Raw genomic sequence first — 21216 nt, 5'->3', positions numbered from 1 at the left:
ACTGGAGGAATGGGATATCCCCGACAAGCAAGAGGGCTGTAGAAAAATTACCCTGTCAGCACCGGTAGAAGAAAGTAGTTCAGATCAAGAATCCTCTAGTGGGGAGGAAGAAAATTATCCCCAACAGAGCAATCGCCATCAACGGGAACCCCAAGTCAGGAAAACAGGGTCCCGTTGATGGAACGGAAAATAATAACACGCAGCATGACGGCTGAAAGGGCTAAAGAAGTTGATGAAATATCGAAGGAAGATATACATAACTTAGTGCCCAGGTCGTGCGGAGTTGTTTATAATAGTAGGGATCAGCCAACCGTAGCTAGGGCTAGCACGGGGGTTGGGAACTCAGGTTATAATCGAACTGCGGGTCGGGAGCGCGGAACAGGATGTTTGGACTGGGTAAGAAAGTTACTCTGTCGATGTTAGGCAAAATCCTTATCATAGGGAGTTCGAAGTTGCCACCAATAATTAGGATCCTGGCGTTCTGGTCGAAATTTTTGTACTATATGCTGCCCACATTTTAAACAAGTAATTAAAATGTTAGACTCGTATTTAGTTAATTAGTCATATTAATTAAAGAGCCGAGGTAGTGGAGAATATAGGACAAATCGACCACTTCTGTAAAATTGGTAAATTTGCAGTGTATATTTCGCTGTTAAGTGCGGCCGATGCACTTATACCGAAGAAGACCTTATGCTTTTCGTGTTGCTGTTTATTTTTATTTTTTATTTTTTTTAAGTTAAACGAAAAAAAAAAAAAGAAAAGAAAGGGAGGGATGTTATGTATCGGTTGGCTAGGGCCAACCGATACATAAAGGTTAAAATAAATCCCTTTTTTATTAACTTGCAAGGTGGACTTCGAATGTTGATAGTCCACTAGTATGAATTAAAGAAAAAGAATTCGCAGTGTAAATAGAAAAAGTCGGACGATCGTAATTGTTAACAAAACGAGAAAGCAGGTTATTGGAATTCGCATATTTTGCACAGCATTCTACGGCGAACAAAAAAAAACAATGAATGGAATTTCCTGATGATAGGTGAATTATTGGCACGTGCAAAACCACCAAAAGAAAAAGATGAACTGTTAAATTGTAAATATGTATGATATTGTAAAATATAATTTTATACAAAAAACAACGCAATTGTGACTTATGTCTTTAATACGTTTTAAGTTACGGCTGATCATTCTAAGTTGTCAACCGATTTGTTTTCAGGTTCAACACTGTTATGACATTTTTTGACAATTGACGAGAGGCAAGATAAAGAAAAAGTGCCAGTCTAAGGTGAGATAACTCACTAGTCTTAACTCGTTGTCATGACAACCGCTTAGTAAACAGGTGAAACCACGGACGATCGACGCAATTAAAATTGCTGAGTGCCACAACCAGGGGGTCCTACGAACTACTACGATTCCCAACCTAGGGGCCACACCACAATACAACAATAGTTTGAGTTTTTTTTATTGTGGTTTGTCATTTTATTTGTCTGGGGGTGTTTTGTCTTCTACCTCCATCTCCTCCAGTGTTCCTATTTTGTTTCCTCCTCTTGAGGTTGATTGGGATCTAGATCTTGGTTTATTAATTGTTTTTTCTTTAGTTTTCATTTTATTGGGTGATAGTGTTGTTTCATTTGGTTTGTTTATAAGGGTTGTTTTCATTTGGTGAGTTTTTTCTTTTTCTTTGTTTGATTTAATTTGAGTTTTTTGGTTTGTTGGTTCTGTTTTTTTTTGTTGTGCTCTCTTTTGTAGACTGATTATTTCCAGAGTTCAGGATTAGTGTTTTAATTTCTTTCATTAGATCTTTCATCTCTTTTATCAATTGAGATAGTTCTTCAGTTTTTATTTCTGGAGAATTTTTTGTACAGCTCTGACAACTTTGATTTGTGTTTATTTTACCATTCTTGGTTACTTCTGAGTATCTTGCGTTCATAATTTTCCTGGCTTTCAAGAAGGTTATATTTTTGGTGTACTTTATTGTTGTTATTTCTTTTTCTTTTAGCCATGTTTTGCATCCTTTGAAGTCAGCTGAATGATTTTCACTACAGTTTGAGCATTTGCGGTCTTTTATGCAGTCACTATATTTTGAGTTTTCACCACATCTTACACAGATTGGTGATTTGGTGCATTTGGATTGGTGATGTCCAAATTGTTGACGATTGTAGCACCTTAGAGGGTTTGGGATGTATTTTTCAACGTTCACTCTTAGATATCCAATTTTAATCTCACTTGGGGGATTTGTGGAGTCAAAGGAGAGTATATATATATTTAATAAAATTTTTTTTTTTTATTACATTTCCACCCCAAACAAGGCAAATTGCCACTTTGGTGTAGGGGGCTACTATCAGGGGCAACAACTACTGAGGTACTATGTAGGGATTTGGGCAGCAAGATGTCGGTTCACGTTACACTTGAACTTCTGCACGTCAGTACTGTTGGGGAAGCAGGGACCTGGAATGGAATTCTAGAGTTTAGCGGTTCTGGGGAAGAAACTATTGGAGTAAAAAGATCTTTTACATCTAGGGATCTCTACAGTATGGGGGTGGGATTTTAGCAGCCTGTCGGGTTTGTCGAGGGTGCTCACGTCGTGGGGGCACAAGTGATTGCAGTTCGTCAGAGCATTCACCATTAAAATACTTGTAGAAAAGGCAGAGGGATGCAACATTTCGTCGATGGGACAGAGGCTGAAGCTTAGATGCCAGTTCAGGGCCTATCAGGTTTGCGACTCTCTTTTGAACTTTGTCAAGGAGCAAGAGACTAGTAACAGATGCACCATCCCAGATGTGACAGCAATACTCCATACATGGGCGAATGGTGGCCTTATAGAGGTACAGGATACTTTCGGGTGTTAGTAGTTGTCTAGAACGGTAGAGAGAGCCCACCTTTCTTGCAGCGGCCCTGGCAATGCCTTCAATTTTTATTTTTTTATCTATTTAGCTATTTATTTATTTATTTTTTTTTTTTTTGAGCTTTTTACCAACTTTTTATACCTTCTCTTTAAATTTATTTATTTAATGTATTTTAATTACATATGCGTATAAATTGTCTTTAACTCTTTACTTCCATGCGAGCCGTTTGTAGTTAGAACTCGACTCGAGAAACGAATAACTTAGGCAAGAATACTGAACAGGAGCGAGGATTTATCTTTTCTTTCCTACTATAGAAGACAGAAGAACTTTATTTAAGTAATATACTTAATATCTGCAATCACTGTACGCTTGCTTGTATTAAAGTGTCCTCCATGATATCCATACCAAACCACTGAACTTGGCTTATAATTTAACTATCACTATATTTGTAACTGCAATATACATAATCTTAGCTGTGATACTAGGGCTAATTTTCCGAGTAGATGCAACACTCTGTGCCTGACCTTAATGACTACAATTCCGAATCCCAATGAACTAGTTGTTCCTACAACTGGGGGGAATAAACCCAATAGCTAGCTACGAAATCTTAATATATATTTTACCTCCAAGACGATTGCGTTTGTCTTACCTGTATGCACCCCCCCCCTTCTTCAAACTAAACCTAACCTGTAACTCAAAAATCCTAATGGAAATCTATCTGTAAATAAATAACCCCTTTTCTCTTGAATGCTAACAATCTACTCCTTCACACCTATCCGCCACTAAACTCCCACATTGCACCGCATTTGTAGTGGAATCGCTAACTTCCAGCCCCTAACCCTTAGCCATCACTAAACATCTATACATTTCTACCTCTAAGGCATGCATTACAGCTCATTCCTAACCAGTAAGGGATTTAACAGCCTAAGCACTCAGAAGCAAAGCGATCTGCATTATATAACTGTCTCCTCGAGAGTTTTGCAATGATTGATACAAAATTGAACCGACACTCTTTGTTATGCAAAATGTCCCATGACTCTTACTTGAAAATACCTACAACTTCAACTCTATTCGCACCTACTGAAAACCTGCCCATATATCTATTCACCTAATTACGCATGACTCAAAACTTGCTGTTTTATCCATACTATATTGCACTTACATCTTAACCCTCCTATCATCTAAAATAGTTTGGGCACAACTCGTAGCTCAATTCTTAATACCTACTCATACTGTAACATTATCGTAGACCTAAGCTAACATAAATAAAATAAATAAAAAGGATAAGACTCAAACCACATTATCTTCTCCCTAACAAGCCTTCTTACAATCATAGATGCTTACACTGCATGAACTCCACTCACCCCCTTTATCCATTAATAATTAAATAGCAATGTCCCTAAATCACTTTGAGGAGTGAAACTAATCAGCAGAGATATAACCCCCACAAACTAACCCAGTAACATTAACTAACCATGCGGGGTCGCAGAAATACCTGGATTAGAACCTAGGCGTGGAGAAAACCCTCTCAGTGCTGACGGACCCAGTAGGTCTTCCCAGATCATCCGTCTAGGAGAAGGAAAACTCTGAAACTAAACCAAAGGGGAGGGAGGCCTCTTCAGTCTTGGATGACAACCTTCCTAGAGCTGGTGACTCAAACAAATTCACCGGTTTGCAAACCTAAACTGCTTAAGGAGTAGATAGGTTCTGTCTATCGCCCGGCTTCCATACTCCTTCTTTGCCTATTAGTCAAGCGCAGAGACACTATCTCAGTGATTCGACAGAAACACCCAGCGGTAGATCTTGTTTCCTGGCTAGGACAACGAACGCTGTTTTTCTCCATTCCCAGCACACCCCACCCCTAAAACTGGACATTTGGGAGTGCTTGAGTATGATATATGCCTGAGCAATTAAATTGGGTTGACCTTCTTCTAATGGGTTGAGGGTACCGAATTGACAGTTCCTGGCTGCTGTTCCCGACTGGTAGTACAGGAGCTCTAACTCTTTGGTAGCGCTTAGAGTGGCTGCTCCATCAACAGTTGAATAATATCGGGTTGTTTGTAGTGCCATGACGCGCATGGAAAGGGACCCTGCACTCATCCCCGGTGGGCTTTCCTGAGGCCACAATCCTAATTGGAGAAAGATCAGTTGATGGTCTACTTGTGATGCATGTCTGATGCTCTGCATAACCTCTTGTTTAGCTCCCCCTTACCTAAACCGAAACTCTTTAAAAAAAAATATGACGACAGTACAATCTAAAAATAAGCTTAAACCAGGCTTAGGGACAAACAAATTCAACTTGCCTCCTCCCTTGAGGCTTGCATTCACAAATATCCGTGGGCTTAGAACTAATTTAGCTGATGTTGAAGCATTTCTCTTAACAAATACCCCAGATATTTTAGCACTAAGTGAGACTAACCTACACTCCTCCATCCCCTCTAACCACTTTAACATGCCTGGATATCTCCCACTCTGCCGTAAGGACTCTGACAGACACATGCACGGACTTGGAGTTTACATTTGTAATACCCTCCCCCTGACTAGAGAAACAAACCTAGAAACAGATGATCAAACCTTTATGTGCTTTAGACTAAACATGCAACACAATATTAGCTACTATTATTTTCTCTACCGCTCTCCCTCGACTCAGGACTGCACCATAATAAACAAAGTCTCTGACAGCATAGACACAGCACTGTCCCTCGACACTAGCGCACAAATACATGTATTTGGTAACTTTAATGTCCACCACAAAAACTGGCTTGGATTCTCTACTTACACAGATGCAGCGGCCAGCACAACTCATAGGTTCACTATATCTCACTCCCTATCACAAATTGTTACATTTCCAACCCGTTTCCCTGACCAGGAAGAACAACACGCATCACTTCTAGATCTGTTTTTGACCACAGTTCCCGATGACTGCATAACAAAGGCCCACAGCCCACTCGGGAACGCTGATCATGCAGTGATAATGGTTGAAATCGCCCTAAACTCTAGAGCCAAAACTGAAGAGCCAGTGCTTAAAACAATGAGATATTATAAAAAGGCTGACTGGGAAGCCATCAGGGAACTAACCAGCCATGGAGAAATATTTTTTCTCTCCCTGCTGAACAGTGTGAAAACGAGACCACTGACTGGTTCAAAACTGCAATCGAAGTGCATGCTCCCATGCGGAAATTTTATAGTAAGCCCCACTCTCCCCAATGGTTTACGTCGACTTGCGCAACTGCCATTGCTCAAAAGCAGCATGCATACCGTAGGTTTAACCGACATAAGTCCAGTTCAAACAGACTGAAGTATATAGAAGCTAGAAATAATGTTAAGAAAGAAATAGCGACAGCTAAGAGAGAATTTACGGAAACCACTAAAAAGCGCATCGAAGCACAAAAACTAGGAACTCGAGACTTCTGGAAAATCTACAACAGTGTAGTTAATAATGGGCAATCAACAATTCCCCCACTAACCAACAATCACGAGGTTGGCTCCTCAGTAACCGACAAGGCTAACATGCTTGCCAGTCGGTTTGCCTCAAACTCCACACTGGACCCTTCCAACCACCCCCTACCTGACTTTCCTATGCGGACAGACGCCACGTTAGACAATCTGAAAACCACCCCTGCTCAGGTGCATGCTATCATAAAAAACCTTGACACTTCAAAAGCATGTGGACCCGATCTTATCCCAGCTGTGCTATTAAAAAAGTGCTCAGCCGAAGTAGCTCCAGTTCTCTCCAAACTCTACAACAAATGCCTTAATGAAGCTTGCTTTCCAGGCTGTTGGAAAACTGGTTCTATTGTACCAGTATTCAAGAATTCTGGCGAAAGGACTGACCCATCAAATTATCACCTCATTAGCCGCCTCCCACTTTTTGACAAAATATTTGAGACCCTAATTAACCATGCTCTAGTCCATCACCTGACAGATGCTAAACTTCTGACTGACAAACAATATGAATTTAGACAAGCCCGTTCCACAGCAGACATCCTAACTGTAATCTCTGAACGTATATACCATTCACTGGACAAAGCGGGGGAGGGCAGAGCGGTAGCTCTAGATATATCTAAGGCTTTTGACAGGGTATGGCATGAGGGTCTCCTCAGGAAAATTAGATCATACGGTATCACTGGTAGAATACTTAACATAATTAAATCCTTCTTAGATAAGAGAAAAATCCAGGTTGTCCTCGACGGTCGTACATCTAAACAATATGATATAAATACGGGGGTGCCCCAGGGGTCTATCCTTGGACCTCTATTGTTCCTGATATTCATAAATGACCTCCCCGACAAAATTGCCTCTCAGATGGGTATATATGCTGATGACACTACACTCTATGGCAGGCACGACAGGAAGACGAATGAACACATTTCTAAAGAAATGGCAGAAACACTAGAGGAAGACCTCCAATCTGTGGTGGAATGGGGACAAAAGTGGTTGGTCACGTTCAATGCTGCCAAGACTAAACTAGTTTCATTAATAATTACAAGAAACCCTCTCTACCATCTATAGCAATGGCCAACGACTCTTTATCTGAGAGTACATCTTTCAAACTCCTTGGCCTAACGTTCACAGGAAACATGAGTTGGAACAATTACATTGAAGGCATTGCCAGGGCCGCTGCAAAGAAGGGTGGGCTCTCTCTACCGTGCTAGACAACTACTAACACCTGAAAGTATCCTGTACCTCTATAAGGCCATCATTCGCCCATTTATGGAGTATTGCTGTCACATCTGGGCTGGTGCATCTGCTACTAGTCTCTCGCTCCTTGACAAGGTTCAAAAGAGAGTCACAAACCTGATAGGCCCTGAACTGGCATCTAAGCTTCAGCCTCTGTCTCATATATGTATTTGTCAATATAGTTTCTACATTTCATTTTATTCTTATTCTTTTTCTGTAACACTTTGGGATGTTAGATGAGATAAAATTTCCTCAGTCGAGCAATTTGATAGTTCACTGCATCTAATGACTCCTTTTGAGGAGTTTAGGTATGGGTGGGGATAAGTTTTAATTTTGATATTGTTAAAGGTTTGCCATTTGAGAATTTCTGTAGCTTGTGGTTTTTGTTTCAATTCGATAAGTATGGTGTTATTTTGCAGTCGTTTTATCATTTTGGGTTTTAGTTTTTGAGAGAAAATTTTTCCATTGTAAAAGGTGAAATTTTATTTCATTTTTTTCAAGTGTTTCCATTACTAAAAATATTGAGTTTTCTTTGATTGAGCATTTCTGTTCGTCCTCTGAACTTGAAATGTCGGAAACATCTGAAAAGATTCTTTTTTTGAAGGTTTTGGGTTATTACCCCCAAAGCCATAATCAAAATGAGATTGTTTTTTCATCATCTTTGCTCCCCACCTATCTCAGAGCCCTATATGGGAAGTGCCTGGGGAGAAACCCATTCGCCCAGGCTCAACAAGGATACAAAGATGATATACTCGATTTACGTGATATCATTCATGAGCACCTGTTTTCTTTTGATGTTACTCTGGGATACGTAGTAATTTAAAGGGTTTGCAACCATGTCATAGATATTTCACTTCGTCGATTGACCGTCAGCCACCGCTTTCCACCATATATTAGGAAATAGTTATTTGTGGGGAAGGGATAGGCATATTGTGTTAATATGTTTATGGGGTAGGAAATATATGGTGGGGTTTGACGTGACCAGCCGATTGATCGGATCGGGCCTCTCCGACTGCCCGTCTAGCCCAGTAAGGACCAAAGTGGTGTGTTGGGAAGTGAGGGTACTAAAACCTGACCCCCAAGTCTCTCAACCACCAAGATCCCATCCTAAAGGTATTACGGGTTGCTACCTACGGCCAACAGGTAGCACCATTGAGGGACTTTTACTCTCTGCAGGGGGGTTTTCGGCATATTCTGATGCCCTGCCGACAGGGTCAAGTGGAATCTGATCAGATTTTGAAGAATAATTTTTTAATAGAATGTATTTTTTTATTTTCCCTATTTAACCCATAGTTGGGGCCCTAACAGGTACTACCACTCCGGGTCAGAGTGGACCTGGGAGCAATGGCAAATAAAGTGTGGCTCCACGCTCCCCAAAGCCTGCAAACTGGGGCCTCACCATCAGATATAGTTTAAGGTCATATCCAGGACCAGGAAGTAGGGAAGGAAAAAGAAAGGAGAGGGAAGGGGAAGGGGCTGTTGATTTTATTTTGTTTTTGTAACACATAATTAAGTTTTACAAAAGAGAATAGAAAACAAAAACAGAAATCGATGTAGGTGCATTTCGTCTTAGAAAGCCAATGACTCTCAGCCACTGCTTTCCACCATATATTAAAAAAAAAAAAAGCAATGTTAAATGATTAGAAAAAGAAAAAAGATAGAGCATGGATTTGAGGCCATTTTCTGATTTTACTTTTCAATTTCGTACCTGGCTGCTACCAGAGCATCCTATAATCTACTGGACTTTTTGCTGTTCCAGATTTATATGTAAGAGATGGCTTTCCCTTTTCTAAAAATCGGATTTACAACCAACATGTCCATGGTAAGACCAAACTCTAAGATTTTTTCGTCTTGCATTCCTAATCACCTTATCCATTTTCTCCATGAAAACCCTCAAAACTACCAGAGGCCTTTCCAATGTAACCATAGAAATTTCCTTCCATGGCAAGTATTTCTTTCTCACCAACCTTACTAGCCACTGTAATAAGACAATTATAAAATTCATCTTTCAGTATTTATGCACAGAAGTTACCAGACAGGCATTTTCTGGCGAATAACGTAAACTGTCGGGATATGCCGAAGCCAATGAAATCCTAAGTAGATGAGAAAAAAAGCAAAACAATGTTTTGATAAAGATTTAAAAAAAAGGGGGAAAAAAGGCAATATATATATATATATATATATATATATATATATATATATATATATATATGTATGTATTTGAAGTTACTTAAAAGAAATAAAAACACTCAACCTATGGCAATTTTCCAGAATTAATATTTATTTAAATGCATTTTTTAATGATAATACAAAAGCAAAACAAAACAACAAAATTTATAACAAACTTTATTGTTGTTTTTTGGTATCTTGAATCTTGATCTTGAATAAAGATACCAAAAAAACAACAATAAAGTTTGTTATAAATATAAAAATGAATAATTTTTATGAATTTTTTTTTCTCCAAATGTTAGTAGAAGTATTGTCGAATGAGGCAGAAATTGTTTGGGGATGAAATTTTTTTTAAGAAAAATTATTTTTGGTGCTTCTGCAGAGAAGATACTGTGCTAAAAGAATACGGTTACAGATTAAAAAAAAACATTCTTAGGATTGTTTAGGTTAGAGTTAGGGTGCTTTGTAACTATTCTGTACTTTCACCTAACAATTTAATAAACTTAAAGTTCATTTGTTGCATTTCTTTGATGTTTAAGGGAGTAATGGGCAACATCACTGGTAAATTTTCTTTAGCCTTAACAACAAAGAAGAAAGAAAAGAGGTAGAAAAAGTGGAAGGAAGCTGCTGTAGTAAACTATCTGGTTCAACATGGAGATGAATGGATCTTGTTTTAACTTTTGTCTCCACATGAACTTAGTGAGATAGCTTTCTACCAATCTCTATATAATCTCTATAAAAGAAGTACAAAACATGTCATACTCACTGTCTTCCAAACTGTCTTTACTTAAAGTTCCTTCAAATTTCCTAATTCCTCTCTGATAGCTTGAGATCTGGAAAAAGATATAAAACCATTTTGAAATAGTTATATCCATTTACATTCAACAGAGTTAAAAGATCATACTTATTCATAGGGATTTACTGAATGTCAGATATTTAAACTATCAAGTTGACAAGAAAGTTTGTGCGGTTTTTAACCTTTAAATTCAGATGAACGTATCTCGATTGAAACAAAAATTTATTGCAATTCTCAATTTCTGAGATGAGGGTTGATTGTTAGCATTACTTGTTTTGATCAGTTATTATTCTCATCTTCAGTGTTATTTGTGCAATGTTTCGGTCAGTGTAGCTTCTGACCTTCATCAGACGTGCTGGTCACTATCTTGGAAAAAAAAGGAGAAAAGTTATTGGCTCTGTAAATCTATATATCTATAAAAGTGAACGTGTCTGTCTGTCTGTCTGTGTGTCTGTCTGTCTGTGTACATTTCCCTACGCAATAACTCTGTCAATTTTTAGTCTATAGACTCGAAATTTGAAATACCGGGTACTGAGATTTGGGAAAATCGATGTGACGGGTGTAAGCCAAAAATTTGGCTGTTAAGGGGTCAAATTTCAACGATTTGACCTTTAAGAACTCTACCAAACTCCTCCGACAATTTTGGGTCTAGACACTTGAAATTTTAGATATAGGTTCCTTGAACCTGGATCTAATTTAATAAAGTGATTTGAACCCGAAACTATAAATTTTAAGGGGTCATAATAGGGGTCAAAGTTTTAAAAAATTAACCATTTTTTTTTTGTTTTTTTGCTTTTTTTGCACAGCATACACCTCCAAACACCCGAGCAACGCCGGGCACCCCTGCTAGTATATATATCTTCCGATATGGTGGGCTTTCCTTTATGACATCTATTTATAGAAAACCCACTTTCACTGGTCTTTATCTTAGTTGGGATTCTTTTGCACCCACAACCAGGAAACTAAATCTTATTAGAAACTTAACCCATCGGGCACTTGCTATTTGTTCCCCACCTTTTATTGATGTGGAAATTGAAAACATTAAAAGGATTTTTATTACTAATGGATATCCACCTCCATTAGTTAACTTAGTTATTAATAAAAAAATTCAATCCTTTTCTGAGCTACCAAAATACGGTCCATGTAGATTTCCGGTATACCTTAAGTTACCCTGGATTGGACTTGAAGGCCAACTTATTTGCGATAAGATTTCCTCTCTGGTGTCTTCTAATTTTGGTGCTCTATCGCTCCGTATTGCCTTTTCCACAAAAACCGCCTTTCCCTCATTTCGTAAGGATGTCTTGCCTATCTCCAAAACAAGTAATATTATTTATAAATTTCAATGTCGGTGTGGTGCCCAACGTCTTCAGGTCAGAATCGCCCAACATGTTCCCCGTTTCATCCGAGATCATCAACCTACTACCAGAAAATCTCAACTGATAGAATCGTCCATCGGCCAACACTTGGTCGATAAAAAGGAGTGCGGTCTTGTTTTCTCTCCGGAGTGTTTTTCTGTTTTGTACGGAGGACGAACAAAGTTCCACCTGTCTGTCCTCGAAGCACTTGCCATCATTGCTAACCCCCCCTACTTTGTGCAAGCAGAGAAACCTCCGGCTTCAGTTAGAATTATTTGGGTAGTCAGGTTTTTTTTTTTTTTTTTTTCTTAACCTCCTCTCTGCTCTTATTCCATATCACTACCAAATATTCTAAAAAATAATAATTTTCAGACTTATGACCCTTGAAAATGTTTGTCTGAACGAAAAGCGCTTTGGGTATATTTTAACGATCATTTTTTAATCGACTTATTTTATTGAATTGTACATATAACTTGCCCAATTATATATATATATATTTTTTTTCTTTTCCTCACCCCGGTTTCCATTTTTTTAGTTGATTGAATTTACGCGATGGTTATATAAATATATAAAGCAATCAGTTGGAAAGCAGGCCAGGGAGAACAGAGTTCCATAGGTGGCAGTTCAAGGAAAGAAACTTTGTTCATGGAGTTTGCGTTCAGATTTAGGTATAAAGATAGAGAGCGGAGGAAAATTGATAAATGTCTATTTAGTAAGAAAGAGGAAAGGATTCATAGATGAAAGATAAGATGAATATCCCGCCTGTAACGAAACGAGAAGAGTTTATACGTGAGACGTACACTTCTGGTTAAGTAAGTCCATGTAATGAGTTTATGTACATATGTGTGTGTGTTACATTAGGTCCATCAGTGTGTGTTACATTAAGTCCATGTGTGTGCGTTACATTAAGTCATGTGTGTGTTACATTAAGTCCATGTGTGTGCGTTACATTAAAGCCATGTGTGTGCGGCGGTAGCCATGTTGAAATGTTGGGTCTTCTTGCTGAAATTAAATATTAAAAATATATCTAGAAAACATGAAACATTACATACAATATAATATATCATAATATATATATATATATATATATGTATGTGTGTGTGTGTGTCTGTGTGTGTACATTTCCCTAATTTTTAGTCTACAGACTCGAAATTTGATATACAGGGTACTGAGATTTGGAGAAATCGATGTGATCGGTTTTTGACCAGAAATTTGGCGATTAAGGGGTTAAAGTTCAACGATTTGACCTTTGAGAACTCTACCAAACTCTTCCAACAATTTTGAGCCTACGCACTTGAAATTTTAGATATAGGTTCCTTGGACATGGATCTAACTTAATAACTTGATTTGAGCCCAAAACAATAAATGTTAAGGGGTCATAATAGGGGTCAAAGTTTAAAAAAAATTTTTTTTTTTTTTTTACTCAACATACACCTCCAAATACCCGGGCAACGCCGGGCACCCATGCTAGTATATATATATATATATATATATATATATATATATATATATATATATACAAACTGTTCTTCTAGATATTCACAATTGATTCATGTATTTGATTGAGCTATATTCACATTGAATAAAACATTTCATTTTGTGTTTATTAATAATTCAAAATATTTTTCCTTTTCGTAATATTTATTGTATATTAGGTCTAATGTTATAGTTGGGAAGACAAACAGTGAATATTTGAATCCGGGCATCACCAGGTTACCTTGCACGCCACTCCGTGCTGATGCTGATAAGACCGTTAAATTTTTTATTTATTTTTTTTTTGTTGTTTTTGTTTGTTTGTTTTTTTTTTTCGTTTGTTTTTTGTTTTTTTGCTCTCCCGATTCTGTGCTCGCCCCTCCTCTCCTCACTCAGTCAAATGCACAAAGTGAACAACCGAAGTCAACTGTTTCATTTTCGTGTCACGCCACTGCAAAACACTTAGTTGCTTTCAGCTTTCGATGGTAAACTTCCGTTTAAATTCTTATAATAATAATAATAATAATACCAGATGTCGTAATAAAAGAGATTTGGATGATGAAGAAAATCAAAATAGTACCGATAATAGTAGGAACACTAGGAACAATTCCGAAAAACTTCGAAAAAAGAATGTCAGAAATTGGAATCAGAGGAATAACTACAAAAGTACAACGACTAACGATAATGAAAACGACTGAAATATTAAGAAACTCCTTGAATGCGGAGAATAATACAAGAAGACAATATAACGAATAAGCGTTACAGGGAATGAAGAACACTGAAGCTGCATATCTAAAAGTTCTACACCCCCATTATGCATCCTCCCCATAGTTTCACCACCGCTCCTCCCAATAAAAAAGTGACACCAAAGAGCTGAGAAGGGTCAAGAAGGACAGAAAGACCGAGGAGAGAGCGCCAGCCAGACCTCGGTTGGACAAGTGCAAATAGAACTGGGACTTTGGGGAGGCTTAGTGCCACTCAAATTCTAGTATAAACCAATGGCCACTGCCGTCGAGAAATCAATGGTAAGAGGCTGTTGCGAAGATGCAAATTCATTTGCAAATGCTATCAAACGAGGTTAAGAGAACTGGACGTCTGGGGAGACTTGTTGTCACTCAGCCTCCAGAGAACACCACAGGTTTCTAATCAGATCGTTCGTTGACTTGTGTGAAAGCTCCATGTGAGCCAATAATAATAATAATAATGATAATAATAATAATAATGTAATTTGAACAGAGTTGAATCCTTCTTGAATCGCTTTGTGTGTTTGTCCCATCCAGAATGCTCCTTTGAGGAGGGGGGAGGGGGTATCTGTAAAATTTCAATCTATCTATCTATCTATCTAAAAAGTGAATGTGTGTGTGTTTGTGTGAAATTTTTAGGGGTCAAAGTTAAAAAAATTGACCGTTTTTTTTGTTTTGTTTCTTTTTTGCTCAGCATACACTTCCAAACACCCGGGCAACGCTGGGCACCCATGCTAGTGATTTCATATTCTTGGAGTTGTTTTTGTTTATTTCACCATGGTTTCGTATATGTGAAAAAACAACATTGGGAGGAGGTAATTTTCATAACATTTGACGGGATTATCTCCCATTTACTCTTGAAATTTTAAGGAGAGGTTGTGCAATTTTTATGGATAATAGAGATGTTGTCCTTCTGTGTAAAGATTACACATTCCATGTTGGGAATTAGCACATATCAACAAAAAGGTTTAGCAATGAGTTCATCATTGTCACCAGTACTAGTCAATATATTGTTATAGGGAAAGTTTAAAGTTTTTTATAGAATATTTAAAAGTCGAGCACGCATCATCCGTATTTGTTATTTTATGCTTGTTTTGTTTTTTTTAACTTGTCGGCGAGGAAGTCTGAAAGTGAGGGAATAACGAGATATACAGAGAGAAGAGAGAGTAGAGAAATACAGAGAGAAAGAGGGTGGGGAAGTACAGAGAGAGCGAGGAGGAGTAGACATGAACAGAAAGGGTCGGTCAGCCGCAACTATAAATGACTACAACAACAATTTACCTTGGCTGACATCGCAGTAAACAAACCCGGGATAAGGCCTCCCCTCACCTCTCCTCTCCTATGCACAGTGGAGGAACAGGAAACGGATTTTTTGGAGCCCTCTTCTTCTTTTGGGGTTGGACCAGCAACGGAGCTAGACACATGCTGCGTAGCTCTCATCTAACGAAAGAAATTGCAAGAATTTTCTGTGGATGATGTTTGCTTTATGCGATAACAACACGAAAGAGGAATTGTGACCGAAGTGAGAAACGAACAAAAACAGGACAATATACCAAACGCGCGTATCGGCAAACAGTAAGCTACCTTTTGCTATTTTCTCTCTCTCTCTCACCCTCGTCCGTCCGCGCTGAATATTGAACATTGAATGGACATTTCCTTTGCTTTATAAAATACGGATGATGTTTTCTACTCGACTCCATTAATTTACATAGGAAGAAAACAAAATTCCCTTCCCAAAAGGTCCTTCATTTTTTTTTGCTGTTATTCTATATATTTTTATTTTATTTTATTTTCTCAACCCCTATTCTTTAGCTAATGTTAATCCTCAAATAAAATTTATAAAATTTCATTTTGCATTTATCTTGTTATTTCATGTGTCCTGCTGTCCGGTATATATTTTACTGGTGTCCTGAGACAAGCTATTCCCTCCCCTCCCATCCACCTCTTTTCGTCATTTTTTTTTGTCTTATTTTTTTTCTATTGTTGCGCTCATTGGTCTCTCGCCGTTCCCAGCATATTCCGATACATAATATATATATGGAAGATTTTGAGGAGTTGGCAATAAACTTGACACCATTGAAACCAACAATATGCGCATGATACATTCGTAGTTGGGCCATATTAGGAGGATGTCTGAAACTTAGTAGATCATGTGAAGTCCATTCATCCATCTATCCAGTTCACTATGGAAAAGGAACACAACAACAAACTAGCATTCCTGCATGAATCAGAATTTTATATCTTCCATATCTCGAAAACCAACCTTCACGGGACAATATCTGAATTTTAACTCTCACTATCCATGACGTAAAAAAAAAGAAAGGAACCGACTGGTGCTTACAACACTGCGCCAGAACAACATGTAGTGATGATAACACATACCAGGAGGAGATGGGTAACCTAAAACCCTTGACCAAAATGACTACCCAGAGAGCGCTATATCAGCTCCAAAAAACCTGGAGCAAACACCAAAGGACAATCCCTGAAAACTCCCCGCAGTTCGCATACCATACATAAAGGGCCTGTCCGAGAAAATGTAAAAAATATGTAGTCCATATAACATCAGAACAGTTTTCAAGAGTGACTCTACTCTCAAAAAACGCCTAGTATGAGTGAAGCCTCTGACTGAGTCTCATGACAAAAAACTGCGTATATGAGATTTCATGCAAATGTGGAAAACTATACAAAGATGAGATAGGTTGCCCCCTAAAGATAAAGCTGGAACACCGTAAAGCTGTGACATGGGGGGGGGGGTCGAAAAGTTGGAACTAGCTGATCACATGTGGAAAGAGAAAGGAACACACTTCCCTTTGTGGAGCGAAGTTACAATAATTGACAGGGATGCAAGATAGAGAATTAGACGACTTAAAGTGGCACCTATGCTAAAAAAAAAGAAAAATTACTAAGCAAATCGAGCATACATATCAGCAGTATATGGGACTCTCTAATTATAAAGAAAAACAAAAATTGGACAACCTTTTCTTAAAATTTCAACAGTAAAATGGAGATAATTCCATCAAACTTTATGAAAGTTACTCTCCTTGTCAGCCGATTTTTTTTTTGCACGTACAAAACCATGGCGAAAAAGAAAAAAAACAACTCCAAGAATACAAACCAATCTATGGAGTCAGTAACTTTTTTTTCTTTTCCAAGATAACAACCAGCATGCCTGAAAGTTGAAGACTATACAGACTGAAACGTTGCACAAATAACACTCAAGATGAGAAGAAGAGTCCAAGTAAAACAAGTTATGCAAAAATTTATTGATCAAACTAAGCACCATCAGATTCAACACACTTCTTTCCAATGCAAAACAAGTGTATTTAAACCAGTAATGTAAAAAATCTTGCATTCTAGTGATGATAAAGTTGCTGAAGGCGTTTTTGATATAACTTGGGTTTTTAAAGCATTTCTCATGCAGAAAGTTATCGAGATGCTTGAAAAAGTGGCAGTCTGTAGGTAAGAGGCCTGGAGAATATGGTGGACGATGCCGAGTTTTGTAGCTCAATTCGCTTAACCTCTGCACGGTTGCTTTAGCAACATGCAGTCGGGTATTGTCGTTGAGGAGAATTGGGCCCTTTCTGTTGATTAATGCTGGGTGTTGTTGCTGAAGTTTCTGATGCATTTCATTCATTTATGGACAGTACTTATCTGCCATAATGGTTTCGTCTGCATTCTATAAAAAAAAAACTGTAACAGATGGAACCAGTTGCAGACCATCAAACACCAACATGATCTTTTTTTGTTGCAACTCTGACTTTGGAAAGTGTCATGAAGCTTCGTCAGCGTCTAACCATTGAGCTTAGCATTGCTGGTTATCGTAAAGAACCTACTTTTCATCGCAAGTCAGTTGAGAAATGGGCTGTTCTTGTTTTACCGGCAACACTCAGCTCAATGGTTAGATAGGAAAATGATACCGGTGATGCTCAGTTCAATGGTAAAGGAAGATGATACTTCATAATGGCGTTTCTTTTGGTTGTCGTTCAATTTGTGAAAAAACCCATTTATCAAGTGTTTTTGTCTTTCCAATCTCTCTCAAGTGGTTGGAAATCATTGTATACATTACGTCTAATCCAGAAACAGTTGTGCATGGATTGGCTTTAACTAAGGCTCTTAATTGATCATTGTTCACATGCAATAGCCAACCACTGTGCTCATCTTCAAGATTTTCGTTGCTGCCACAAAATTTAAATCACCATTGTGCTGTGCATTCAGTAGTGATTCCTGGATCAAACCTTTTGTTGATATCGCAAGCTGTTTCAGCAGCTTTTTGGTCCACCTTGAATTGAAATAAAAAAAATGTGTAAATTTGCCTCTTTTCCATCTTGTATTTAACATTTTAAGTTTTCAATAAGAAGACATAATTGTTTTAAAACGACTGTAATTGAAACAAGTAGGATGAGCAAAAAATGATCTTTAAAATGATATATAAAGTAAAGGTATTATAACGAAAACGTTTTTGAAAATACATCATTTGAAATCAAAATTAAAAATTCCACAAGAACTTCTTGTCAACCTAATAGTTTAAAATATTTTTTATTTTTCTTTTGTGATATAATTGGATGTCATTGAAGGAATTGAGAATAGGTCAAAAGAATATTTTCGCATGGGAGACTAGAGGATATGAAGGGCTGTTGCACAGGGTTAGAGAGAAGATCACTGTGGAGATACTCTACAGATCTGAGAAAAGGTAGCTTGGGATTTGTGATTACTGAATTCAATGATGACAGAAATGTACAGATAATGGAAGTTCTTTCCTGCTGCAAATCAAACTGACAACCAGTCAGTTTCCATTATCTTGCTTGATATTGCCAGGGATATGAGTGGCCAATAGCAGAAAAAGCTTAAATTAAGATATATGTTCCAACTTTGGAAGGAGAGGAGGTCATGTCTTCCTGTGTGTGCATGAATAGGGGGGGGGGTCGCAATTACATTTTCCATAACAGATCCCATCTAAATTTGTTATTTATAACTGCATCTATTTGCTGTAATTTATCTTCATTTGTAGTCCTTGCCTCCCCATGAAGACAACATAAAGGTCAGTTTTTAATGTGGCGAAAATTCAGCTCTCCCAAATGGGGTGCTGGTTTGAGACGTAAATAAAAATTGCCTCAGTTTAAAAGGATCTCTTCTTCATCAATCAAAAATAGGAAAGATAAAGTCTAGTATTAGAACACTTCAGTTTTGCCAGCTAGTGAAAGGAATGTGTTTAGCATAATACTGTATTTAATGTCATACCTTCTCAAGCATAAAAAATAAAATAAATAAACACATGAATAAAAAAAAAAAATAAACACATATTTCCAAATTCATTTGATCTAAAAATAATATTATCAAATTATTTATGTTTATTAGAAGTAAAGAACTGTTACTTACCACTAAGGATGAAGTAAAAAATGAAAGGACAGATATTTTTAAGATGTGTCGATTAACTGTAGTGAGTTCAGTAATGAACTTAGCATATTAAACCAAAGCTGACTGAACAAAACCCTATCATAAAGATGTGAGAATAAATCTAAAAGCAATAAAGTAAATTGTTCAAGTGATTCAGATCTTTCTCATACATTTCAATTTTCATTATAAAAATACTTGAGTTAAATATTATACATTTGAATAAAAATATTCTTTCACTGTTATCAGCAATTGATTATCATTAAGAAACTGTTTTCCAAAAGTGATTATGATAATCAGCTTTCATTATATTTAAAATTACAACAAAGAGAAAGTAAATTATTGATAAGTGTAAAAATAAATAGCCTTTTATACCTCTCCAATCTTTGCATATCGGCTGGACAATCTTTCCACTTTGTTTGAAGTTTCCTTTGAAGCATGGGAAAAATTTAGATTTTCATCTTCAGCAGGTTTTTTCTTTGAATCATCTGGAGTACTGTGTGTTGGTCCAGCAGGATGACTTTTCAAGAAATTATGTCCTTTCCCTTTAGAAATGTAAAAGAAAATTACAATTCCGCTTATACTTCCAAAAATATTTTACTTAGAAGAGAGAGAGAGAGAGAAGGAAAGAGAGAAAGAGACTTTGTATGAATCACTGACTTTTGGGAATTTTTTTTATAGGTGATTAAAAAAGATATATTTCATCAGTTTAAGAACAATGAAGCAATAAAATGTATTGCTAAGCAAGTACAGTAAAACTCCTTTGATTTGGATTTCCTCTAAAGTGGGTTTCCTCTCATTTGGACTTCTTCTAAACTTGGATTTTCTCTAAACTTGAACTGTCTCATCATTGAAATTGTATTAGCATATTTGATGCGGAGTTGCAGTAAAACTGTTTACATGGTTTAGTCAGATATTGCGCAGAAATGTTAATATTAGTACTATGTAATTAATGTAGACTAACTAACTGTAAATATTTTTTTTCAGATTGCTATAGTTAAAATAGTGTAAAACAACCCATTACAATGGCTTGCAACTCTAAAAGAAAACAAGTGACACTGACTTTGCTCGAAAAATGTCAAATTATAGAAAAATTAGATGCTGGAGTTGAAAATAGCATTATATTGACAGATATAAGATTGGAAGAAGTACACTGTTTTACATCAAAAAGAAAAAGGAGGAAATATTGAAGGCTGCTCCTTTCTCTCCAAATAAAAGATATGTCAAAAGAAGGACTCTTCGCAGACCAAAGCAAGTTGAATTCGATCGAATATTGCATGAGTGGTTCGTAGGAAAATGGAATGAAGGTGTAGCAATATCTGGGGCCATGTTAATTGCTAAAGCAAAATCTCTTAAGGAAGAGATAAATATCGCAGAAGATATGAAATTCAGTGAAGGTTGGCTTAGGACTTTAAGAGTAGACATGGTATAAGACAATTAACAATGTCAGGCAAACAACGGTCTGCTAATACACACGCAGCATCAAATTATTGTGACAAATTAAAGACAATAATTGCCAATCATAGTTTAACACCAGAGGATGTTTACAACGCTGATGAAAGTGGCGTAAATTGGAAGTGCTTACCTACAAAAACATTAGCCGGATCCGAGGAGCAGCAAATAAAAGGATTCAAATTAAATAAAGAAAGACTAACAGTGATGATATGCGCTAATGCTTCTGGAACTCATAAACTTAAGCTTCTTGTCATCAGCAAATCAAAGTGTCCCCGAGCATTGAAAGGAGTTTTGCCTTTACCAGTATCCTATTA

The 21216-nt window shown here is 37.3% G+C and overlaps 1 protein-coding gene across 21 annotated transcripts in view; it reads right to left on the bottom strand.

The window, feature by feature from the left end:
• Positions 1-21216, bottom strand: part of LOC145291308 (centrosomal protein of 162 kDa-like) — a 927819-nt gene that overhangs the window by 669166 nt on the left and 237437 nt on the right. For 15 of the 21 annotated variants that reach the window (XM_080137018.1, XM_080137021.1, XM_080137023.1 and 12 more), the window contains exons 3-4: positions 19823-19992; positions 10456-10522 (exon numbers count right to left, since the gene is read on the bottom strand). In XM_080137018.1, the coding sequence (XP_079993144.1) occupies positions 10456-10522; positions 19823-19992 (237 nt within the window). Of the gene's footprint in view, positions 1-10455; positions 10523-19822; positions 19993-21216 lie in introns of those variants that run through there. The other 6 variants (XM_080137033.1, XM_080137024.1, XM_080137029.1 and 3 more) reach the window with 2 other exon arrangements.

Source organism: Euprymna scolopes, chromosome 12 (genome assembly GCF_053919585.1).
Source record: "Euprymna scolopes isolate OS-2025 chromosome 12, ASM5391958v1, whole genome shotgun sequence".
In the NCBI taxonomy this organism is placed as follows: Eukaryota; Metazoa; Mollusca; class Cephalopoda; order Sepiida; family Sepiolidae; genus Euprymna; species Euprymna scolopes.
The sequence above is the reverse complement of the archived record's forward strand: the minus strand, read 5'-3'. Positions and strand labels throughout refer to the sequence as shown.